This window comes from Podarcis raffonei, chromosome 4, assembly GCF_027172205.1.
Source record: "Podarcis raffonei isolate rPodRaf1 chromosome 4, rPodRaf1.pri, whole genome shotgun sequence".
Taxonomy (NCBI): domain Eukaryota; kingdom Metazoa; phylum Chordata; class Lepidosauria; order Squamata; family Lacertidae; genus Podarcis; species Podarcis raffonei.
In genome coordinates this window covers 70,537,568-70,557,810 of record NC_070605.1, presented here as the reverse complement: position 1 = coordinate 70,557,810, position 20,243 = coordinate 70,537,568, and the positions used below count along the sequence as shown (strand labels likewise).

Sequence of the window (20,243 nt, the reverse complement as noted above, 5' to 3'; positions counted from 1 at the left end):
AGAGGATGAAAGTATGCTACTTAGCTCTATGGAGAAGTATGTGCTTTGCATACAGAAGGCCACAGGTTCAAATCTCCAGCATCACTATTTCAAAAGATATTTTGTGGGAGGGCTGGGGCAGAACTTGATTAGCCGGTGCTGTCAGTCAGAGTTGATGTTTCAGACAGAGTTTAGCAGCTTCACATATGTTTGAAAGGGGGGGGGGCAATAGAAAACTGAGATCAGAGGAGCAGAGGTGTAGAGGTGTAGAGGATTCCGTGGTCCTGAATGGGGTAACTGTGCCCCTGAAGAACCAGGTGCACAGCCTGGGAGTCATTTAGGACTCACAACTGTCTATGGAAGCGCAGGTCAATTCTGTGTCCAGGGCAGTTTTTTTACCAGCTCCATCTGGTACGCAGGCTGAGACCCTATCTGCCTGTGGACTGCCTCGCCAGAGTGGTGCATGCTCTGGTTATCTCTTGCCTGGACTACTGCAATGTGCTCTACATGGGGCTACCTTTGAAGGTGACCCAGAGTGGCTGGGGAAGCCCAGCCAGATGGGCAGGGTATAAATAATAAATTATTATTATTATTATTATTATTACAACTAATCCAGAATGCGGCAGCTAGACTGGTGACTGGGAGTGGCCGCCGAGACCACATAACACCGGTCTTGAAAGACATACATTGGCTCCCAGTACGTTTCTGAGCACAATTCAAAGTGTTGGTGCTGACCTTTAAAGCCCTAAACAGCCTCGTTCCAGTATATCTGAAGGAGCGTCTCCACCCCCCATCCTTCCACCCGGACACTGAGGTCCAGCGCCGAGGGCCTTCTGGCGGTTCCCTCACTGCAAGAAGCCAAATTACAGGGAACCAGGCAGAGGGCCTTCTCTGTAGAGGCACCCGCCCTGTGGAACGCCCTCCCACCAGATGTCAAAGAGAACAACAGCTACCAGACTTTTAGAAGACATCTGAAGGCAGCCCTGTTTAGGGAAGCTTTTAATGTTTGATGCATTGCTGTATTTTAATATTTTGTTGGAAGCTGCCCAGAGCGACTGGGGAAGCCCAGCCAGATGGGCAGGGTATAAATAATATGTTGTTGTTGTTGTTGGTTCGCTGCTACTTCAGCAATGGCAGCATCTTTCTGTTATTTTTCCGCACAATCCTGATGTTGTCACCTGCCAACACACATACTAACCCAACATCCACATAGCAGTAGCTGCCATGCTCCCCTAAGGTGAGTAGTGTTGTCCTGAAAGATCTCCTGGGAGCAATCTGGAGCAGTTGGAGTATGCAAAGTGACTCTTGGTATACGGATAAATGTGGTACAACGAGCATCTCCCTATTTCTATCTGGAAAATATGTGGAAGGCATGCTTCTGCCTACCTAGACTTCTGCTGTCTTCTTTATGAAGTCCATTTCTTTCCTACTCCTTCTTCCCTAGATCATATTGGCTGCCCTCTGTGATGGTAGAGAAGCTTGGCCAATATCTGCTGGAGTGTCACCATCACTACTGCAACCAAATCCTTTAGCACATATGTTGGAGTGCTTTGGCAGATAAGAAACTGAATGCAGCTAAATCTATTGCTGCTTCTTGCTGCTTCCTAAATCCAAATGTCAACCAGAAAGACAGAGAGCAAAGTTTACCTTCAGCAATGTGAGACTCCCAAGAGGGGAATTCATAATTAGGCTCCGTTTTCTTCTTCTTCTTAACAATGTCTGCAAAGAGATTCATTCACAGCTTGCATTGTATACAGATGGCAAGTACAGAACAAGCTTCAAGTGTCTTAACAGCATTAAGATATACAAAGCTAATAGGGCAGTGTAGTGCAAGGCAGAGATGCAAAAGTGCCGGCACCTTTGTGAACAGAAGGGCAAATTAAGGGAGGGAAACACAAAAGCTGGTCACAGTTTCTTCACCAGAGTTACACATTGATGGTAACGAAAGTGATAAGGAGAAATAGGGAGGTGGGATGTAAACTAGCAGCAAGATTCCATAAATTGTATAAATATTGGATAAGTTCTTTGCATATTCAAAGCAGAATCTTATTTCTAGATATACACACAATATTGCAACAATAAATATTCAACCTGCTTCCCCATCTCTGTATTACCTTGTAATACTGTGGGTATCCTCATTGGTGAACATCCCCTGTGGGTGTTTTCTGTTGCATATTGATAGTCAGTTTGGGTGCCACTGTGTATTAGGCCACATATAAGACCACATATTAGACCTATGGAGGACTGCTCAGTGCATGCTGCTTGCTTTGAGATAAATAAGGATCGTAATAGATGACCTCCTAAATAAATAACTGTGACGTGCACAGGATGCCTTCATTATGTCAGTAGGCTCAGTGTTGTCGTGACTTAACAAGAAATTAATGTAAGATCTTCTTGAATTCACCTTTCTCACCATAACCAGGTATGATAGAGTTGTAGTCCACCTGCTCTAATACGCAAGGAGCCATGACACATTCATGGAAACACAGGAACAGCCAGCACTTTCTCCATTGATTCTCATACAAAATTATACAGGCTGGAAGCAGAGGAAGCTTTGCTAAACTGATTTATTCTGTTTATCAGTGATTTGGATGCAAAGATGCTGACATTTATGATTTAGAAACCTGAAAAGCAACCACCGAAGAAAGGGTTGTATCTTCCAGAGGTTTGTGTTGTAGTTGGGGTTTCTGTCCTTGACAGGTTCTAATCATGGAAGAAATGGACAACCTAAGCTGGGAAGGTCATGTCTTTGGGGGCAAATCTTAAGAACAACTAATTTTGACTTACATGTAGGGGAGCCTTTATGTGCCTTCTCAAGAGGACAGTGAGGGGAAGAGTGGTATAAACTTTGGCCTGCTAAAACACTGCCAGTTTACAAGAAATTGTGCTGAATCACAGAACTGTGGAGTTGGAAGGGACCCCAAGGGTCATCGATTCCATCTCCCTGCAATGCAGGAAGGTCAAGTAGATCATACATGACAGATGGCCATCCATCCTCAGCTTAAAAACCATAAAAACCTCCAAGGAAGGAGAGTCCACCACCTCTCACAGGAGTCTGTTCCACTTTCCAACATCTCTTACTGTCAGAAAGTTCCTCCTGATGTTTAGTCGGAATCTCCTTTCTTGTCACTTGAAGCCATTGGTCCAGTTGCAGAAAAGGAGATCCATGATACTGGTTCTGCTATTGGAGCCAGTGTCTCCCTTGAGAAAAGTCTCAGTGAGCTGCCTCTGTGTTGCAAATATCCTGCCGTCTTCCAATCTCATAAGGAGATTGCCATACTCAAGGGCATTTCTTCACTGTACTTTCCTTTCAAAAGCATTGTCCATCTTCCCCCCTGTAATTCCTCTTGATTCTTCAAGAGATACTTCAGAGTAGATGAAACCGCAAAGCTTTCCACTGAGGGGGGGGGGGGATCAGTACTAGAGCTTATGTGCATCAAATAGCATTGAAGAAGAAATAATTTTAGTATGTGCTTCTCATCAACTTCCAGTGCTATGGTGCATTGAAAAACCTTACTGGCCATAATTCCAAGCTCTGGTATTTTAACTTTGCTTGGTATATCTTTCCCCCTTCCATATGCACAGGACTGAACTCATCTGTATATATCAGGGATGAGGAACATGCCTTCCAGATGTTGTTGGACTCCAGGACTCCGCAACAGCTCCCGTGGTTTCAGTCCTACAACATCTTGGGGGCCAGAGGTTCCTCATCTTTGGCACATATTCATCTTTCCTCTCTACTTCAAGTGCATACATCTGAATATGTTAAGTTTTTGTTTACAGCAGCTGATGCCTCAACACATTTTTAGCTAGAAAGTTCTTGCATGAAAATGAAGTATTTAAGCGTCAGTAGTTCTTCTGTATCAGTGCTGGGCTTAAGGAATTTTGCCTTTCTTATTCTTAGCATGCAGATAGAGGTGCCATTTAGAAAGGTAGCCTTTCCTCCCCTTCCCCATCCTGTCACTGTGTCATAGTCTTAGGTCTGTGGGTGGTTATTTCCCAGGAGCGCCCCAATCTCTAGGCAGTTCCACAAAGTGCATAATGATAGTAAGGATTTAAATGGGCCAACAAAATAGCTCAGTTGGTCAGAACATGGTGCTGATAATGTCAAGGTTGCCGGTTCGATCCCCATATGTGGAAGCTGCATTTTCCTGCACTATAGGGGGTTGGACTAGATGATCCTCAGGATCCCTTTCAACTCTGTTGTTCATTGATTTGACACACAAAGAATCCTAAATGCAGGTAGGTAGCTGTGTTGGTCTGCCATAGTCAAAACAAAATAAAAAATACCTTCCAGTAGCACCTTAGAAACCAATTAAGTTTGTTATTGGTATGAGCTTTTGTGTGCACGCACACTTCTTCAGATACCATGGACTTCCATTTCATGCGGCTCAGTGTGGTGCCTTCCATCGTTCTAGTCCTAAATGCAGGTAGGTAGTTGTGTTGGTCTGCCATAGTCGAAACAAAATAAAAAATTTCCTTCCAGTAGCACCTTAGAAACCAAAGCTCATACCAATAACAAACTTAGTTGGTCTCTAAGGTGCTACTGGAAGGAATCCTAAATGCATTAATCATTTTGCCCACAAAGAAAACTGTGCACTTTGCACTTAAGCACTGTGTTAAGAAGACTAATGTAGTTATTGTTCAATTGTTGTTTTAAAACTATTTTATTGTAATAGTTTTAGAGCAGGGCTTTCGTAGCATTATATCAGAATCTGGACAAACTATGGTGACTCTTACCTATGGTTGAAGGAAGCCAACTTCAAACTACGGTTTATATGAAGCTAGCTTGTATCAATAGAATCTAGTTTAAACTAGTCATAGTTTAGCACTATGTACAAACCCTAAGCTAATGTGAACTGAAGATTGCAGCAAAACATTCTGAGCTCCCACTTAGAGCTGCACCAGAGGTGGAGAGAGTAGGTGTGAGTGCAAGAATCTGAAGCTCACTCACAATCCATTAAGGTTAGATCATAGTTTATCATTATCTCAGAATGAGGCCATAGAGTAACTTGGCCTATGGGCACCTTTGTGAATTGCACCCGCTCTACCTTTGTGCCAACATCTTTGATATAGAATATTGTGAGAAGGGCCAGTGGTTAGATGATCTGGGCTTGCAGCAGAATGTTGGACTCTGTGGTGTTTTCTTCCTCCAGTCCAATCTTTGAATGTATCTATTTTTCTAGGTGTATTTTTGAGTGTATTACATTTCTTCCTTGGATAATAATGTAAAAGTGAAACATTCTCCAAGCCATCCCAGAGGCCTCTTTAGGTTCTATTGTGTCACAGTTCTTCACTCTAAAAATTAATGAAATTCGGGCACAAAGAGACTTTTCATGAAACAGCACCTGCAGGTCTGCCACCTCGTCATAATTTAAGCAAATGTGAAGTAGGATTTAAAGAGACTGCAGGAATGATATTTTCTCCTTCAGCGCTTTGAGAAGGGATGTAAGTGGACTTTAATGCTTACTTCTATTACTGACATCAAAGTCAAACTTTTAAATAACCAACCCACTCCACTAATATATCTACTAATTAATAGAACCATAAGTTAGTAGAATGTGCTCCAGTTTGAGATATTTAAATCATGGGCTAACTACTCAAAGGAAAATCTCAATGTCACAACTTGTTTACTCAGTGAATTGTGTCCTTCATGATGTGTGCCTTGCTCACATAGGGTGTGTGTGTGAGGAGGGGGAGAGAGATTTGCAACTTTTTTGTTTTCAGAATTTTTGCTGAAGAATAAGTGCTATTCACGGATGGAATAACACAACTGCCACATCTAACACTTATTCCTTCAAATTTGCATTTGGTCTTATCTATATTCATTTTAAGTTTTATACTTTAGAACGTAGATAGCATTTGTAACTAAAAAAGTGTTAATCTAATAAAAACAAGGGAGGAAAAACAAGATGAAATACAAGAAAAGACAGGGGCGAGCATTTTATGTCAGTATCATATATATTCATAAATATATCCTTGATGGTCCCCACCACCACTACCACCATAATATGGAAAGATGTAAAGCTGTCATTGAACAGCTCTCATTGGACAATTTGTTATACTGCACCACAATCCTGAATTTGCATGAAGCCAGGATGGGATAAGGGAGCAAAAGGGAAGGCAGACTGCACAACACTAGTGGTCATGGTATGGGAGTGAGGAGGGAGATCCATAGAGGGGAAAGTGCTGGTTTAAAACAATGGCAGAAGTTTAATCAAAACAGGTGGAGGAAATTGAAAAGAAAGTGGCAGCTTTAAACATCAATAAATATTTAACTAAAGCAGGGATTGGGGAAATTGAGCAGAAATAAGTGGCAATTTTAAGCAATGACAGAGGTTTGAGCGGAGTGAAAAGGGGAAGACACTGAGGGGGAAGAGGTTTGAGTACAGCAATATGGAAGTTATGAAAGGCTCTGTTGCATGACCTTTTTGGTTTTAGCTTCTGTGTTGAACCCATTTCTGCTATTTTTCCTTGCTGAAACTGGTTTTTTTTTGTGTGTTTTGTTGGGCCTACCCTACTACACTACTAGTTTCAATAAACACCAGCTACCGCTGGCCACAGCTTTTCCTATATGTTTCTCCCCATGCAGGATAGCCTCTTTTTTCTCCCTTTGTTGGGCAAAACTATAGTCCTCTTTACTTCAGCAGGTGGAAGGAGAGGCTTTGGAGAGAAGCTTCTGGGTTGTACTCGCTTCAAACCTATTTTGACATCTTCATAGTGACAGGAAGAATATGTGACTGTACTTTTTCAGGAAGCAATTCCTTTGTGATTTGAAATGTGAGAATTTCTCTTAGACTGCAAACAATCCATGCCCACTCCCCTGGGGGCAAGCCCAACTGAAGTCAGTGGGAATTACTTCTTAGTAACCTGTATAGGTTATTATACAACGATTGTGCTATCGCTGACAGAGAGCTTCCTTAGCGATTTATTCTTGAGAAAGAGCCATATGAACAAAATACATTAAAATCTACACAATTGTAAATGTTGTAAAATGACTTTATTTTTATTTTTAAGTGAACATAAAACATTTACAATAGGACTATGAATATTGTTACTGGTATTGTGTCACAGCCATGTAAGTAAGAGTTGTAAAAGCACTTAAAGGGCATTCCTATTGTGTGTGTGTGTAATGCATTTATCACACTGGCTCATGTATTACATTTCTATAATGTTGCTCATTCCACCTGTCACCTCTCAATACTTCTGAGCTCATTGTATATAGTATGATCATAAAAACACCCATTAGATTTATTTTCACTTAAAAGACGCAGACATTGCCTTATTTGTCCTTCATTCATCCATCCCAGTCTTCACAAAGGAAATAGAGAGGCAAGTTCTATCTTATTTTCATGACACCTATTTCTGAGGAGCAACAAAATGTGCAGTTTTGAATGTCGTCACATGTCAAATACAGATGAGAAATGATTGCTTCTAAAAATAACTTGTCATTTTATCAGGTTTTGTTTTTTTATTCTTCACTCTACTGCATCATAACCAGTTCACTTGCTTCTTTCTTGTGTTACTGGGGCCATTGGTAAAACAAATATAGAAGCCAATAAATTCCCCTTTGATTGTTTTTCATGAAATACTGAGGTCCGGAACAGGTCATACTTCACCAATATATTATTTCCGCATCTGTAACATATCTAGAATGTAGAGATGTGAAAGAAATTTGTGTCAGTTTGTACCTCAGGGTAAATCTGCCTAATTCACACTTTCTGAAACAATAGTCCTCATGAATATTCACCAGCATTTTAGCACAAAATTGTGCTAAAATGCTGATGAATGTTCATAAGGACTTAGAAAAGAATAAGATATGCAAATGTGGAGAACTGAATTTAAGATTCGAAGAATGAGAACAAAGAGAAACCAGAATTGACAGTTTCTCCCATCCTTACTAGTATGCTATGGCCAAGCCAATACAGTGGTACCTCAGGTTACATATGCTTCAGGTTACAGACTCCGCTGACCCAGAAATATTGCTTCAGGTTAAGAACTTTGCTTCAGGATGAGAACAGAAATTGTGCTCTGGCAGCGCGGCAGCAGCAGGAGGTTCCATTAGCTAAAGTGGTGCTTCAGGTTAAGAACAGTTTCAGGTTAAGTACGGACCTCCAGAACAAATTAAGTACTTAACCCAAGGTACCACTGTATTGGCAACAGCATCGCTGCTAAGGAGATGTAATGATCTCCATTCAGGGAAGGAATTTCATCCTACACCTTTTCCTCAGCACCTGGATTATTATTTGTTATTTATTGTATTTATTTGTCGCCTTTTCCACAAAGTAACCCAAAGTGACTTACACAATAGTATAAACATTAAAACCAATTGTAAGAAACCAGAGCAGAATAAAAACATAAATAAATAGGTAAATTCCATACATATAAATGACAGGTCTAATGCATACAAGCCTGAATCTGACTGAACACTAATGGGAGCAAGATACACTTCCAGACATCAAATCTGCCTGATCAATTACAGAGAGATCCATCTAGCTCTTGTGGATCCATATCAACCAGCTACAGAGTGTTTCTCTTTTCGCGTTAAAATAGATATATATGAAAAAGCTGATGTGGAAAGTGTCGCTTATTGCTCATCTATGGAGTACTTGGTTTTTGTTTGTTTGTTTTTTAAAAAATAAAATCTATGGTAAGATAAGTGTTACCGGTCTCCACCAGAGATGCATAGTTCCACAAAACAAGGAAATGGGTGAATTGAGAGAAATGTAACAAGTCTATGTGACAAGGAACTGCTTGGCAGAATAAAAAGCGAAATAGCTATTAGGTCTGCACTCTTCTGTGAGGAAGAACGCTGGGCTCTGAAGTTGGATGGGAACTGGCTTGAAATGGAGTGCAAATGGAAATGTCATGATGAATCCTGAGAAGTCTGAAGATGCACTATGTTTAAGCTGAAACAATTAATAGAATTGTGAATGTAGCGGTGAATGCAGAAAAAAAAAAGGGAAGGATCTTGTTTGGGCATGCAAAAAGACACACACACAATGAAATACTATATAAAGTTGTACTTTGGAAGTCGAACAGCCTAGTTCTCGAACGATTTGGCTCCTGAACAATCAAATCCTGGAAGTGACTGTTCAGGTTTTTGAATGTTTTTTTGGAAGCCGAACATCTGATGGGGCTTCTGCACATTCTGATTGGCTGCAGGAGCTTTTAAATAGATATACAGTCGTACCTTGGAAGCCGAACGGAATCCGTTCCGGAAATTCATTCGATTTCCAAAACGTTCGAAAACCAAAGCGTGGCATTGTAGGGGGTTGGACTAGATTATCATTAGGCTCCCTTCCAACTCTGATTCCATGATTCTAAGATGTATTGATGTTATCAACTTGGATGGCTTTAAAAGTGTATTAGACAAATTCATTAAATTTCAGGTTTTCCATGGCTACTAGCGATGATGGTTATGTTCTTCCACTGACAGAGGGATTTAATAAGTTTTTATCATCCCCCCTCCTTTTCCTTATATTTTTAAAGGGCAGATTCTCCATGCATTAGATCAATGGCACCTACGTGAGCAGACCCTTGTGTACTTCACATCTGATCATGGGGCACATGTGGAAGAAATATCAGCCAACGGAGAAGTCCAGGGAGGTTACAATGGAATATATAAAGGTATGAGCCATTTACTGTTCTTACTATTGTGTTTTACAAGAGCTGGGGGAAATGTACGATTATAACCTTCTTCTTCTTCTTCTTCTTTGGTGATCACTCGTAGCCGAGTAAGATTATCTTCCATGAACACGGTCTTAATGGTGTGTCCATAGGTGACTGCGGAGGCCAATTTTATCCTTCCAATTTTATCCATATATCCTTCCACAGTGGGGACATGGGTTTCTAGGTGGGAGTTGATCACTGTGTGGATCTGCCAAACATGCTTTCCTCTTAGCACATTTCTCCCTTTTGTCCTGAGTTTGAGCGTCTTCAAAGTCCATGACACCTTTGGTAAAGACTATTATGCAATTGGAGTGCTTGCAGGCCAGTGTTTCTCAGTTGTTAGTGTTTATACTACATTTTTTTAGATTTGCCTTGAGAGGGAGTCTTTAAAACTCTTTGGTTGACCACCAGCATTACGCTTTCCATTTTTAAGTTCGGAATGGAGTAGTTACTTTGGAAGACGATAATCAGGCATCCGAATAACATGACCAGTCCAACGAAGTTGATGTTGAAGAATCATTGCTTTGACACTGGTGATCTTTGCTTCTTCCAGTATACTGGCATTAGTTCGCATGTCTTCCCAAGTGATATGTAAAATTTTTTGGAGACACTGTTGGTGGAATCTTTCGAGGATTATAACCGTTCTCAAATGCTCTATGTTTTTTTCATGAAAGTGAATATACATTTAGTATAAGACTGTGAATGTTATTGCTTTTGGGATGTCACAGGCATATAAGTAATAGTTGTAAAACTTTAAGAACATATATTAAGTATGTGCATTTACGTAACACATTTTTCACTGATATTCAAGTGATAAATTTTATACAGTGTTGTTTATTTCAACCCAGTGTCTAGTAATCTTATTGTGTAGCTTCTGTTAACATGCATAAAATCCTAAAAAGACACCCATTAGATTTACTTTCTCTCAGAATAAGCACATGCTCTCTTACAGTGTATTCCTAATGACCTCCACTCAGAAAGAAATCCTATTAAATTCAATGGGGCTTACAACCATACGAGTGGGGTTAGAAGTTTAGCTTTATTTGTTTGTGTCTCACTTATCCATCCAACTCTCATTCTACAGGAAGGAAATAGTGATGCAAATTCTGCGTTATTTGGGGAGAATGCCTTGCCTAATGAGACCAGCTGCCCAAAGAACTGCAATCTTGAACAGCCTTTTCCTAACTTCAGGCCCCTAGTTGTTGGACTACAACTCCCATTATTCCTGACTACTGCCTCTACTGGCTAGGGATGATAGGAGTTATAGTCCAACAGGATCTGGAGACTCACAGTTGGGAAAGGCTGATCAAGATAATAGCATGAATTCGCATAATGAAACAGACTCACATTGCAAAAAACATCATCAGTAACAAAAACTCTTGACTTGAGAGGACTTAGGCCAGCCAGTAGCCCATCAAGTCCAGCATCCTGTTCTCACAATGGCCAACCACATGCAGCTTGGGAAACCTGCAAGCAGGATTCAAGCAAAAGGGCACTCTCCCCTCCTGTGATTTCCGGCAATTGGTACTCAAAAGCATGACTGCCTCCAACCAGGGAGGCAGGACATAGTCATCATGGCTAGTAGCCTTTGATAGCCCTCTCCTCCATGTATTTGTCTAAAACTTCTTTAAGACCATCTAGGTTGATGGCAATCACTGCTTTCTATAGGAATGAGTTCCATACTTTAACTATGTGCTACATAAAGAAGTATCGTATTTTTTGCTCTATAAGACTCACTTTTTCCCTTCTAAAAAGTAAGGGGAAATGTGTGTGTGTCTTATGGAGCAAATGCAGGCTGCGCAGCTATCTCAGAAGCCAGAACAGCAAGAGGGATTGCTGCTTTCACTGTGTAGCAATCCCTCTTGCTGTTCTAGCTTCTGAGATTCAGAATTTTTTTTTTCTTGTTTTCCTCCTCCAAAAACTAGGTGCGTCTTGTGGTCTGGTGCGTCTTATAGAGCAAAAAATACGGTACTTTCTTTTACCTGTCTTGAGTCTTCCAACATTCCACTTCCTTGGATGCCCACAAGCTCTAGTGTTATGAAAGAGAGACAAACATTTTTCTCTATCCACCTTCTCCATGTCGGGCATAACTTTATTATCTTCTATTTTATCAACTCTTACTCTCTTTTTCTCGAACTAAAAAGTTCCAAACACTGCAATCTTCATAGGGGAGTTGCTTCATCACCTTGATAATTTTGACCACTCTTTTCTGAACATTTCCCAACTTACCCTTTTTGAAGCGACACAACCAGAACTGTATACAGCATGGCTATTTGATATTTAAGAAGCATACAAAAATCACAGTAAACCACACACGTTCATCCACTACTATAAATTCCCTTTTCACTTCTTACATTATTTTTTTACTGTAACATGTCATACTTTAAAATTCATAAATTAATGTAAGGCTTGTTTTTTCTTTCTTATCAGAAGAAGCAGAACTACATCAGCATCTGAATTGAGTACCTAATTAGTTTAATGAGCTTCCCAAGCTTGAGAGAAAGTTTAGAAAGCTATATTAAAATCTGGTTGTGCCTGTTTATAGAGTATTTTTGGAATTAAATTTTATTAAAAAATTAAACAAATGAATGGCTGTGTGATTTGTATGATTAGGTAATTAAAAAGGACATTTTGGAAAATGTGATCCAAATGTTTGAATAAAATTATTAATTGCTGCTAGAAAAGTAAAACAGAGGGTCCCATCTCTTAAGTGTAGATTTGTATGTTACCATAGTGACACGGTTGCTGTTTCCCTGTGGAAACAGCACTGCTCTGTTAATGTCTATAAATAAATAAGAACATGAGTTGGATGAATTACACTATTCCTTTCTATACTAGCTTTGCTCCTCTAACAACAAATGAGTTAGCCCTATAGAATTTTGGATATCGTGATAACAGCTGCCAGAATAGCATAAGAAGGCCCATGATAGATCAGAACAAATGCCTATCTTTTCCAGCATCCTGGTCTCACAGTGGCCAACCATATGACTATGGGAAGCCCACAATCAGAACATTAACTCAAAGCATTCTCCCAGTCAGGTTTCTGTCATCTAGTAATTAGAGGGTCATATTGCCTCTGTTACTGGAAGTAATATGCCCAATGTGTTGTTGGATGACTAGAGTGGAATTCAGCACCACATTATCATTGTTGTTCCAATGATGATGAAACAATCTCCACTCACCCTTGTGCTGTTCTGGGGGGTTCCCTCAACCCTCGAGAGATTATTTGGGGTGGGGTGGGGGAGGCAGGGAAGCCCCATTGAACTAGTGGAGCTCATTGTGCTGACTCCTGCTAGTGCAACTGTTTAATTGAATCCATCCCAAAGCCCCAGTATCCCTGATCATTGATTGGCCTTGCTGGCTGGGGCTGATGCGTATTGAGTCCAACAACAAATGGAGGCCCATAGCTTCATCACCTCTATCATAGGTGCCAACTCCCTGGGGCCCTGGGTACCTGAGCACCTGCCAGGGCAATGCACGCTGTATGGCACCCACAGCCCAGGGCACCCACAGTCATTGGAACTCCTGACCTCTATCATCCACAGGCATCTATTCTTCTGCACATTTTCTGGCCACCCAGAGTCAGGCATAGAGGGCAGGTTTTGCAGTCATGTAAAGTCCATGACTTTACTTTTCCATGAAGATATGACTGCCACCCATTCCTTTTACAGGAGAAAGTAAAGGATTGCACACTATTCGGTTGGGGCTTAAAGCTGATCTTTGCCCCGGTGACTACAAATCTGCTCCTATATTATTATTTATTAAATTTATCTACCACCCTTCATCCAAGGATCACACAGCAGTTTTCAATATAAAGACGGAAAAATACATAACATATTAACAAATGAAACACACACACTCACAGCAGTTTAAAAAGGCATAGATTATTTAATTAGCTAAAGGCATGGGAGAAGAAGAATGTTTTTGCCTGGCACCTAAGATGGTGCCAGGTGAGTCACCCTGAGGAGAGCATTCCATAAGTGAGGAGGCACTACAGAAAAGGCTCATTCTTGTGTTTCCATCCTCTAGAACTCTTGTGAAGGAGGGACATGTAGGAGGGCCTCAGCTGATGATCACATAAGCCAGCAATTTATCCCATTCTGTCCCATTCTGAGTTATTTTTCTTGGTCATGCTAGGATGAGGAAGACTGCTGGGAGCCGTTTAGCTACTCATTCTATTTGCTTTGCTTTGAATGATGTTCACCAATCCTGGGAATAGTCTCTCACCACACATTTCTGTTTAAATATTCAGAACCATATTTACCTTTTCCTTTGTCTTGTACCGTTTGCTCAATATCAAAATATAATTTGATCTTCAATGTTTAGATTAAGAAGATTGATTTCAGAAAGGTCTCTGCATGTAGTTAAATGTTTAACTAAGTATGCCCAAGTTTATCCTGATATGTTTTCCTTTGGAAATAACGATTATTAAGGCCTAAGGTCCAACATATCAAACATTTTCTACTCTGGACTATAGAAAACCAGAAGAGAAAATAAAATAAAATATTGCATATGTATTGTTCGTGAGTTGAACCATGTGGTTATTGGTTTGTCTAAACAGAAATTGTAGCATAATTTTCTATAAATATAGTGTTTGCGATGAGGATTCTCAATAATGTATCTTCCATATATGAACATGTGAAGATCAATCCAACCAATTAACCCTCTCATCAGAGATACCACTATCTGCTCAACAGTAATTGGCACTAGCCTAACTCGAAAGCTCTCAGTGTATCTTCACAATTTGAACTCAATCATTTATCATCATGCACAGCCAGATCAGAACCAATAATGAAGCATAAGAGCTTTTGGAAATAAAGTGCCTGGCTGCAGCTAGTGGGAATCTGATAAAACGAAATGGCATCAGCTGTGTGGACTGAAAACTCTGGTTGTGAGGATAGTCTCAACAGAACATTTTCAGCTGAATTTATTTATTTGTAAAATCAATTATATCTTGCCATTTGGCTCCCAAAGGGTCCAAGGAGGCTTGCAATTAAAAGTGCAATTTATACATGGTTAATATAATAACCATTATATTATAATGGGACTTGCCGATCAGAAGGTCGGCGGTTCGAATCCCCACGACGGGGTGAGCTCCCGTTGCTCGGTCCCTGCTCTTGCCAACCTAGCAGTTCAAAAGCACCTCAAAGTGCAAGTAAATAAATAGATAAATAGGTACCGCTCCGGTGGGAAGGTAAACGGTGTTTCTGTGTGCTGCTCTGGTTCACCAGAAGTGGCTTAGTCACGCTGGCCACATGACCCGGAAGCTGTACGCCGGCTCCCTCGGCCAGTAAAGCGAGATGAGTGCCGCAATCCCAGAGTCAGTCATGACTGGACCTAATGGTCAGGGGTCCCTTTACCTTTAATATAATAACATCTGAGAGCACAGTGCATCAACATATATGCATTAAACCAGGAGCCAGACCAAAAACTGTAGAGAAGAAGAAAAAAATCAGCACAGGTCCAAAGCCCAGCAAAACAAGAACTTATGGACATTACTTAAAAATGAATTCCTTCTGTCCTTATGAAACATTGTTCATCTTGAATTTCTATTTTGCACATTTGGGATACACTGAATACTCTCTAGTCTGCTCAGTCTCACTTTCAAAGTCTGGTTAGTTTAGTTTCAATGCTGCTGCTGTTGCAACTGCTGTTTTTATTGCTGCTGTGAATATCATGCCATTATCATCTTTGTTCTCTTTCATGGTTATTCTAGTACCTGCTCACGAGACCGGATATCCGAAGTATCTCTATGTTAGTTGAATCAGAGGTTATTTAGACATAACCTGGTCATAAACACAATTATTGCCAATTTTATTTCCATTCTGTTGAATCCAATCAAGGTTCATTGAACCTGTTCAGATCGTTAGAGCTTAGTTAAAACAGTATTTTACATTTTATTTTAGCTTACTTTGTGACTGAAGAGCAACTCCAGCTGTCCCTGTCCCTGTATTCTTTTGAATGCCTTGCATTGCGTGGACAGGCGGAGTCCCCAGATCCCGCGCGGTCCCCCCCGTCATGTGGAATAACGACTCAAGACAACGTGCTATGGCATTAAATTGGCCACAACTTTATTAAATTTCAAATGTGGGTAGAGCTTGGCTCAGGCATTGGGCGTTCTCCCTCCCCAGTCCCCAGCCGGGGACCTAGGGAGCATCAGGGTTATCCAGTGTGTGTGTGGGGATGGGCCGGCTCTGGAGAACATATGTTCAAGCGGAGATAGCCGCCCCCATTACGCCGCCGCCGCAGGGGAGAGCAATGACAACCTTTTGGCGTACGGTCAAAGCCTTCCTTCAGAAACCCCTTAAATGGGGAACCCTGGTATCGCTGCTGCAAAGAGGAAGATGGACTAAAGGATTCCGCCCAAGGCCTGATACCGCCAAAGTTGTGACGTTTTGCTACGGGAAAGGCGAAACCTGCCAATGCAGGGAAATTCCTTTCCGGCCCTTTAACAGTGACCTTAACATAGCAGCGCCCGCATACCTGTGAAGAAAAGTTAACCTGCAAAACCTGTGAAGAAAAGTTAACCTGCAAAATAAGACATTAACTGAGGGTGGGTAGGGTGGGAGAAGCTCTGGAGCCAAGTGAGGATTCCCAGGTAAGATCCTCCCTTTATTGTGTGGGCAGGTAATCCCTCCCCTACCTGGCCTGGTCTCCTTGGCAATGCTTCCCCCAGGTGGGATTGGACAACTGACTGAGGTAGGCGGAGACCTCCAGGTATCCCACCTGAGGGAAGGCAAAGCCAAGCCTATGCTGATGGAGCCGCTCCAGATCTAGGGGCTGCGCGCGTCCACGCAAAGGGCGCCCCCCGTTTTAAGCGGGGAGCGGTCATTATCTTTCACGTTCTGTACACTAGAATTAAGTGTTCAAAAGGCCCAATGGCAGGACTTCTGGGTTTCATGAATTCCCTGACATAGCTCAGGGATGACCCTCCCATCAGGTAAAACTGTGTCAGATGCTGGGGCAACAGGAGAAGCTCCCCTGTCATTCCAGTCTGTTGGAGGAAAGAGCTGGGGATGTTAAATGACCCATATGTGCTAGGCTGCTGTCACAAGCACACCAAAGAGCCCTCTCATGTCACCAGTGCTGAAGTAATATTTCACTACCACTCCAGTGGGCTTTTGCATGTGGAATGCAGGGAAACGATCTTGCTTTTTGCCTCAGGCAGCAATATGTCTTGGGCCACCCTGACACAGCTCAAGGGCATTCCTGAGACTTGTGAGCAAAGCAGTTTGGCATTCCATGAGCTTCTCAGGCCACGCTCAGGGTAGATTTATGTATTTCAACATTAGTGTGCTGTCTTTCACATCTGACCCTGCCAGTGCAGCTCGCAACATATTAAAACTATAAAACTCAGCAGAACAATAAGGGTCACCATCTACAGTACAACACACATAAACACCCAGTTGCACCAGCAGCCATTTAAAGCATTATATACCTTCAGTCAGCACAGCGATAAAATCTCCAAACCATGGAACTAAAAGTATGACAGATATATTTATGTATTATGTAAACCTGGCCCTGCTAACAGTTTTGTCTTACCCTGACACTAAGGCTGGGCTGAGGCGTGTTACAGAGTACCTAAACTCTGCCAGAAAAACTCTGGAATTACATAGCTCATTTGTCCTGAAAACATGGCAGCTTCTATGGGCTGCGGGCTTTGGACTATCTCAGGATTCCACAGTTCCCAGAGCAACAGGGTTGTGTTCGGCTAAATCAGGCTTCCTCAACCTCAGCCCTGCAGATGTTTTGAGACTACAATTCCCATCATCCCTGACCACTGGTCCTGCTAGCTAGGGATCATGGGAGTTGTAGGCCAAAAACATCTGGAGGGCCGAGGTTGAGGAAGCCTGAGCTAAATCATGGTGCACATGAGACAACTTCTTCAAGCACAATGAAATGTCCCCTCCCTCTCCTCTTCCTGTGAACCTCCACTACTCCCAAATATCCTCCAGATACTTGGGGGAAACCCCAGAGCAGATTTGAGCAGTTGCAAGTGGGGGGGGGGCTGGGGCGGTGTAGGGGAGGGAAATTCTGTTGTGCTTGTGGAAGTTGCTCAGTGCACACAATGATTTAGTTGTATTCAACCATTGGAACCAACCTTTGAACATTTTTGTCTGAGCTATGATTGGTCTTCAGGACTTCGGTAAGAAAAAAAAATGCACAGCTTGATTCTGGTATGGCTTGCATAGCTGTTCGACAATAGCTTCTCCCTTATCAAACAGGAAAGTTCACACTGAAATTCAAATTGAAACTACTAAATATTCAGTGCTTTAACTGTCCAATAAGAGAGATTGAAAGCAGCTGATATTTTCACATTGGGATTTTTTTCCCCTTTTGAAACTAGTTTAGATTTTTAAAGCCATTTTTATGGGTTTGATCCTTAACATAGTTGTCATCTTCAAACTGCACACAGTATACTATTTGTGATCAAAATATAACAACACAGCTGAAATGAAATAACGTGTGGACTTCATCGGCCCTGATTTATTCTTTTGAATTTCCCTGTTCATTTCTACTGGGCTAGATAATAGAGTAGTTGAGCATTGCTTTGAACTTTTTTAGTGTGGTTTTAACTCCTAAACTTCTCAGCTGTTTCCACTTGTGATAATTGCTATATTGACAGGAAATGAAAGACTGCCCTTGATCCAACATTTTAATTCACTGAAGAATATTGCATTCCTAACCTCACATTCAGCCGCAGCAAAAAGAAACACAACTAGCATATTGATTTTAAATTTAATTCATATTATACTGTCAAGAGGATACACCTATTGTTGCTATCACTTGCTGAAAAATATGGCCTTTTCATTTCCTGAAATAATAGATCTTTCTACCAGTTCTTTGGTTGCCTTTCATGAAATTCTGTTCAGATTTTTTCTGGCCAACACATTCCAAACAGATAATATATATATATTTTTGGAGCCTTTGAAATAATGCATATTCCATGTCCATTCTACATTCTCATACTGTGTTGTTGTCTGCCTCACAAAAGCATGCTTGTTATTCATTCTCACTCATGAAGTGGGGATTTTCAGTTTTGCTTCTTTCTCTCTTCACCCCTCATGGGGTGTTGACACTGAAGGTGACATGCTCAAGGAATGTTTGGTAAGGTACAGAAAGGCAGCAAACAAAGCTGTTGACTGCAATCACACGCCAGATGAAGAAAGAGAAGCATTAAATAATGTTAAGTGTGCAAAATGCATTTGCCAGTGTTTTTGGAGACAATTAATTAACTGCCTTACTGGTTCAGACCAAAGGTCCATTTAGGCTGCAATCCTATACAGTGGTACCTCTGGTTGTGAACGCGATCTGTTCTGGAGGCCCGTTCGCAACATGAGCAGAACGCAACTTGCGCCCGCGTGTGTGTGCGGGTCACGACTCGACGCTTCTGCGAATACACGTGACATCATTTTGTGCGCATGCGCGAGTGGCAAAACCTGGAAGTAACCCTTTCCGGTACTTCCGGGTCGCCGCGGGACACAACCTAAAAATACTCAACCTGAAGCAAAAGTAACATGAGGTATGACTGTACTCATGTTCCTGAGAGTAAGTCCTATTGAAATCAATGGTGCATACATTTGAGTACACATAAGTAGGATTTCACTGATAGTCCACTATTATATCTGACATCTAGTTGGTTTTGGAAAGTCAGAGTCTGACACTAACATATGGAATTAAGAGGTATAGTAGCTTTGTAAACATGGACAAAGTTCTTTCTAATCCCCTTTCAACATGGTTTAAGTTGTGTTTACTCTTTCCAAACCATCCATAATTTTAATAAATCTCTAGTATATTGCCTGTGGGTTAATTGGCAGAAGGCAGCTCATGCAACTATGCCTTTATTGTCATCATCTCCTCTAAAGTACCCTATACCTCCCCCCCCCAAAAAACCCCTATCTCTCTGTCAGGATGCTGTCAGCAGCTCCCAGCTGGTTGCCCAGGAAATTATAAAGACAAGGAAAACTTTCTTACCATCCTTTTTTATTTCAGTCTTTACAGAAAGAGGCTATAGAACCCAGCCTCTTGGATAATGGTGTTGTCCAAAGTGAATCTCCACCGCCCCCCGTCTCTCCCACTTCCTCGTTCATCATTCTCATCGTCTCCTCTATGAGTGCTGCTACGTGCCCTCCGTCTTTGAGTTCTTTGCTCTCTTACTTTTAAGGCTCGCCAGGTTCTGGGAGATGGAAGGTCTAGAATGCTTTTTAATAACGTGTCAGCTGGGTGTTGTTCCAGCTGTCCCATGATTTCCCAGCTTTACCCCTCATCTGCCTCTCAGCTGCTACCTCCCTCAACCCCCTGTTGTAAATCTATACTGTCTTCCTCCTCCTCCTCCCTTGAAGAGTTAGGATGGAGAGGCAGTCTCCACCATTCCTCCTCTGCCCAGTCCCTGACACTCTCCAAGGTCAGTTCCTCACCCACCCAGAAGTGCATCATACAGAGCTGCAGTGGGAGGTGGGAATCACTAAACACTGGACAAAGGGACCTTGTGTCAGTAGACAAACTAGAGTAAGATGCCTTCTCCCTATTTCAGGCAATGCTCTCCTTGTATTACAGTCTCACCCTCTCTCCTGATAAGCACAGCACTGCTG

At 41.7% G+C, this 20,243-nt stretch overlaps 1 protein-coding gene across 4 annotated transcripts in view; it reads left to right on the top strand.

The window, feature by feature from the left end:
- Positions 1-20,243, top strand: part of STS (steroid sulfatase) — a 102,566-nt gene that overhangs the window by 50,308 nt on the left and 32,015 nt on the right. For all 4 annotated transcript variants that reach the window (XM_053387265.1, XM_053387266.1, XM_053387267.1 and 1 more), the window contains one exon: positions 9,472-9,609. In XM_053387265.1, coding sequence (XP_053243240.1) covers positions 9,472-9,609 — 138 coding nt within the window. The remainder of the gene's footprint in view (positions 1-9,471; positions 9,610-20,243) is intronic.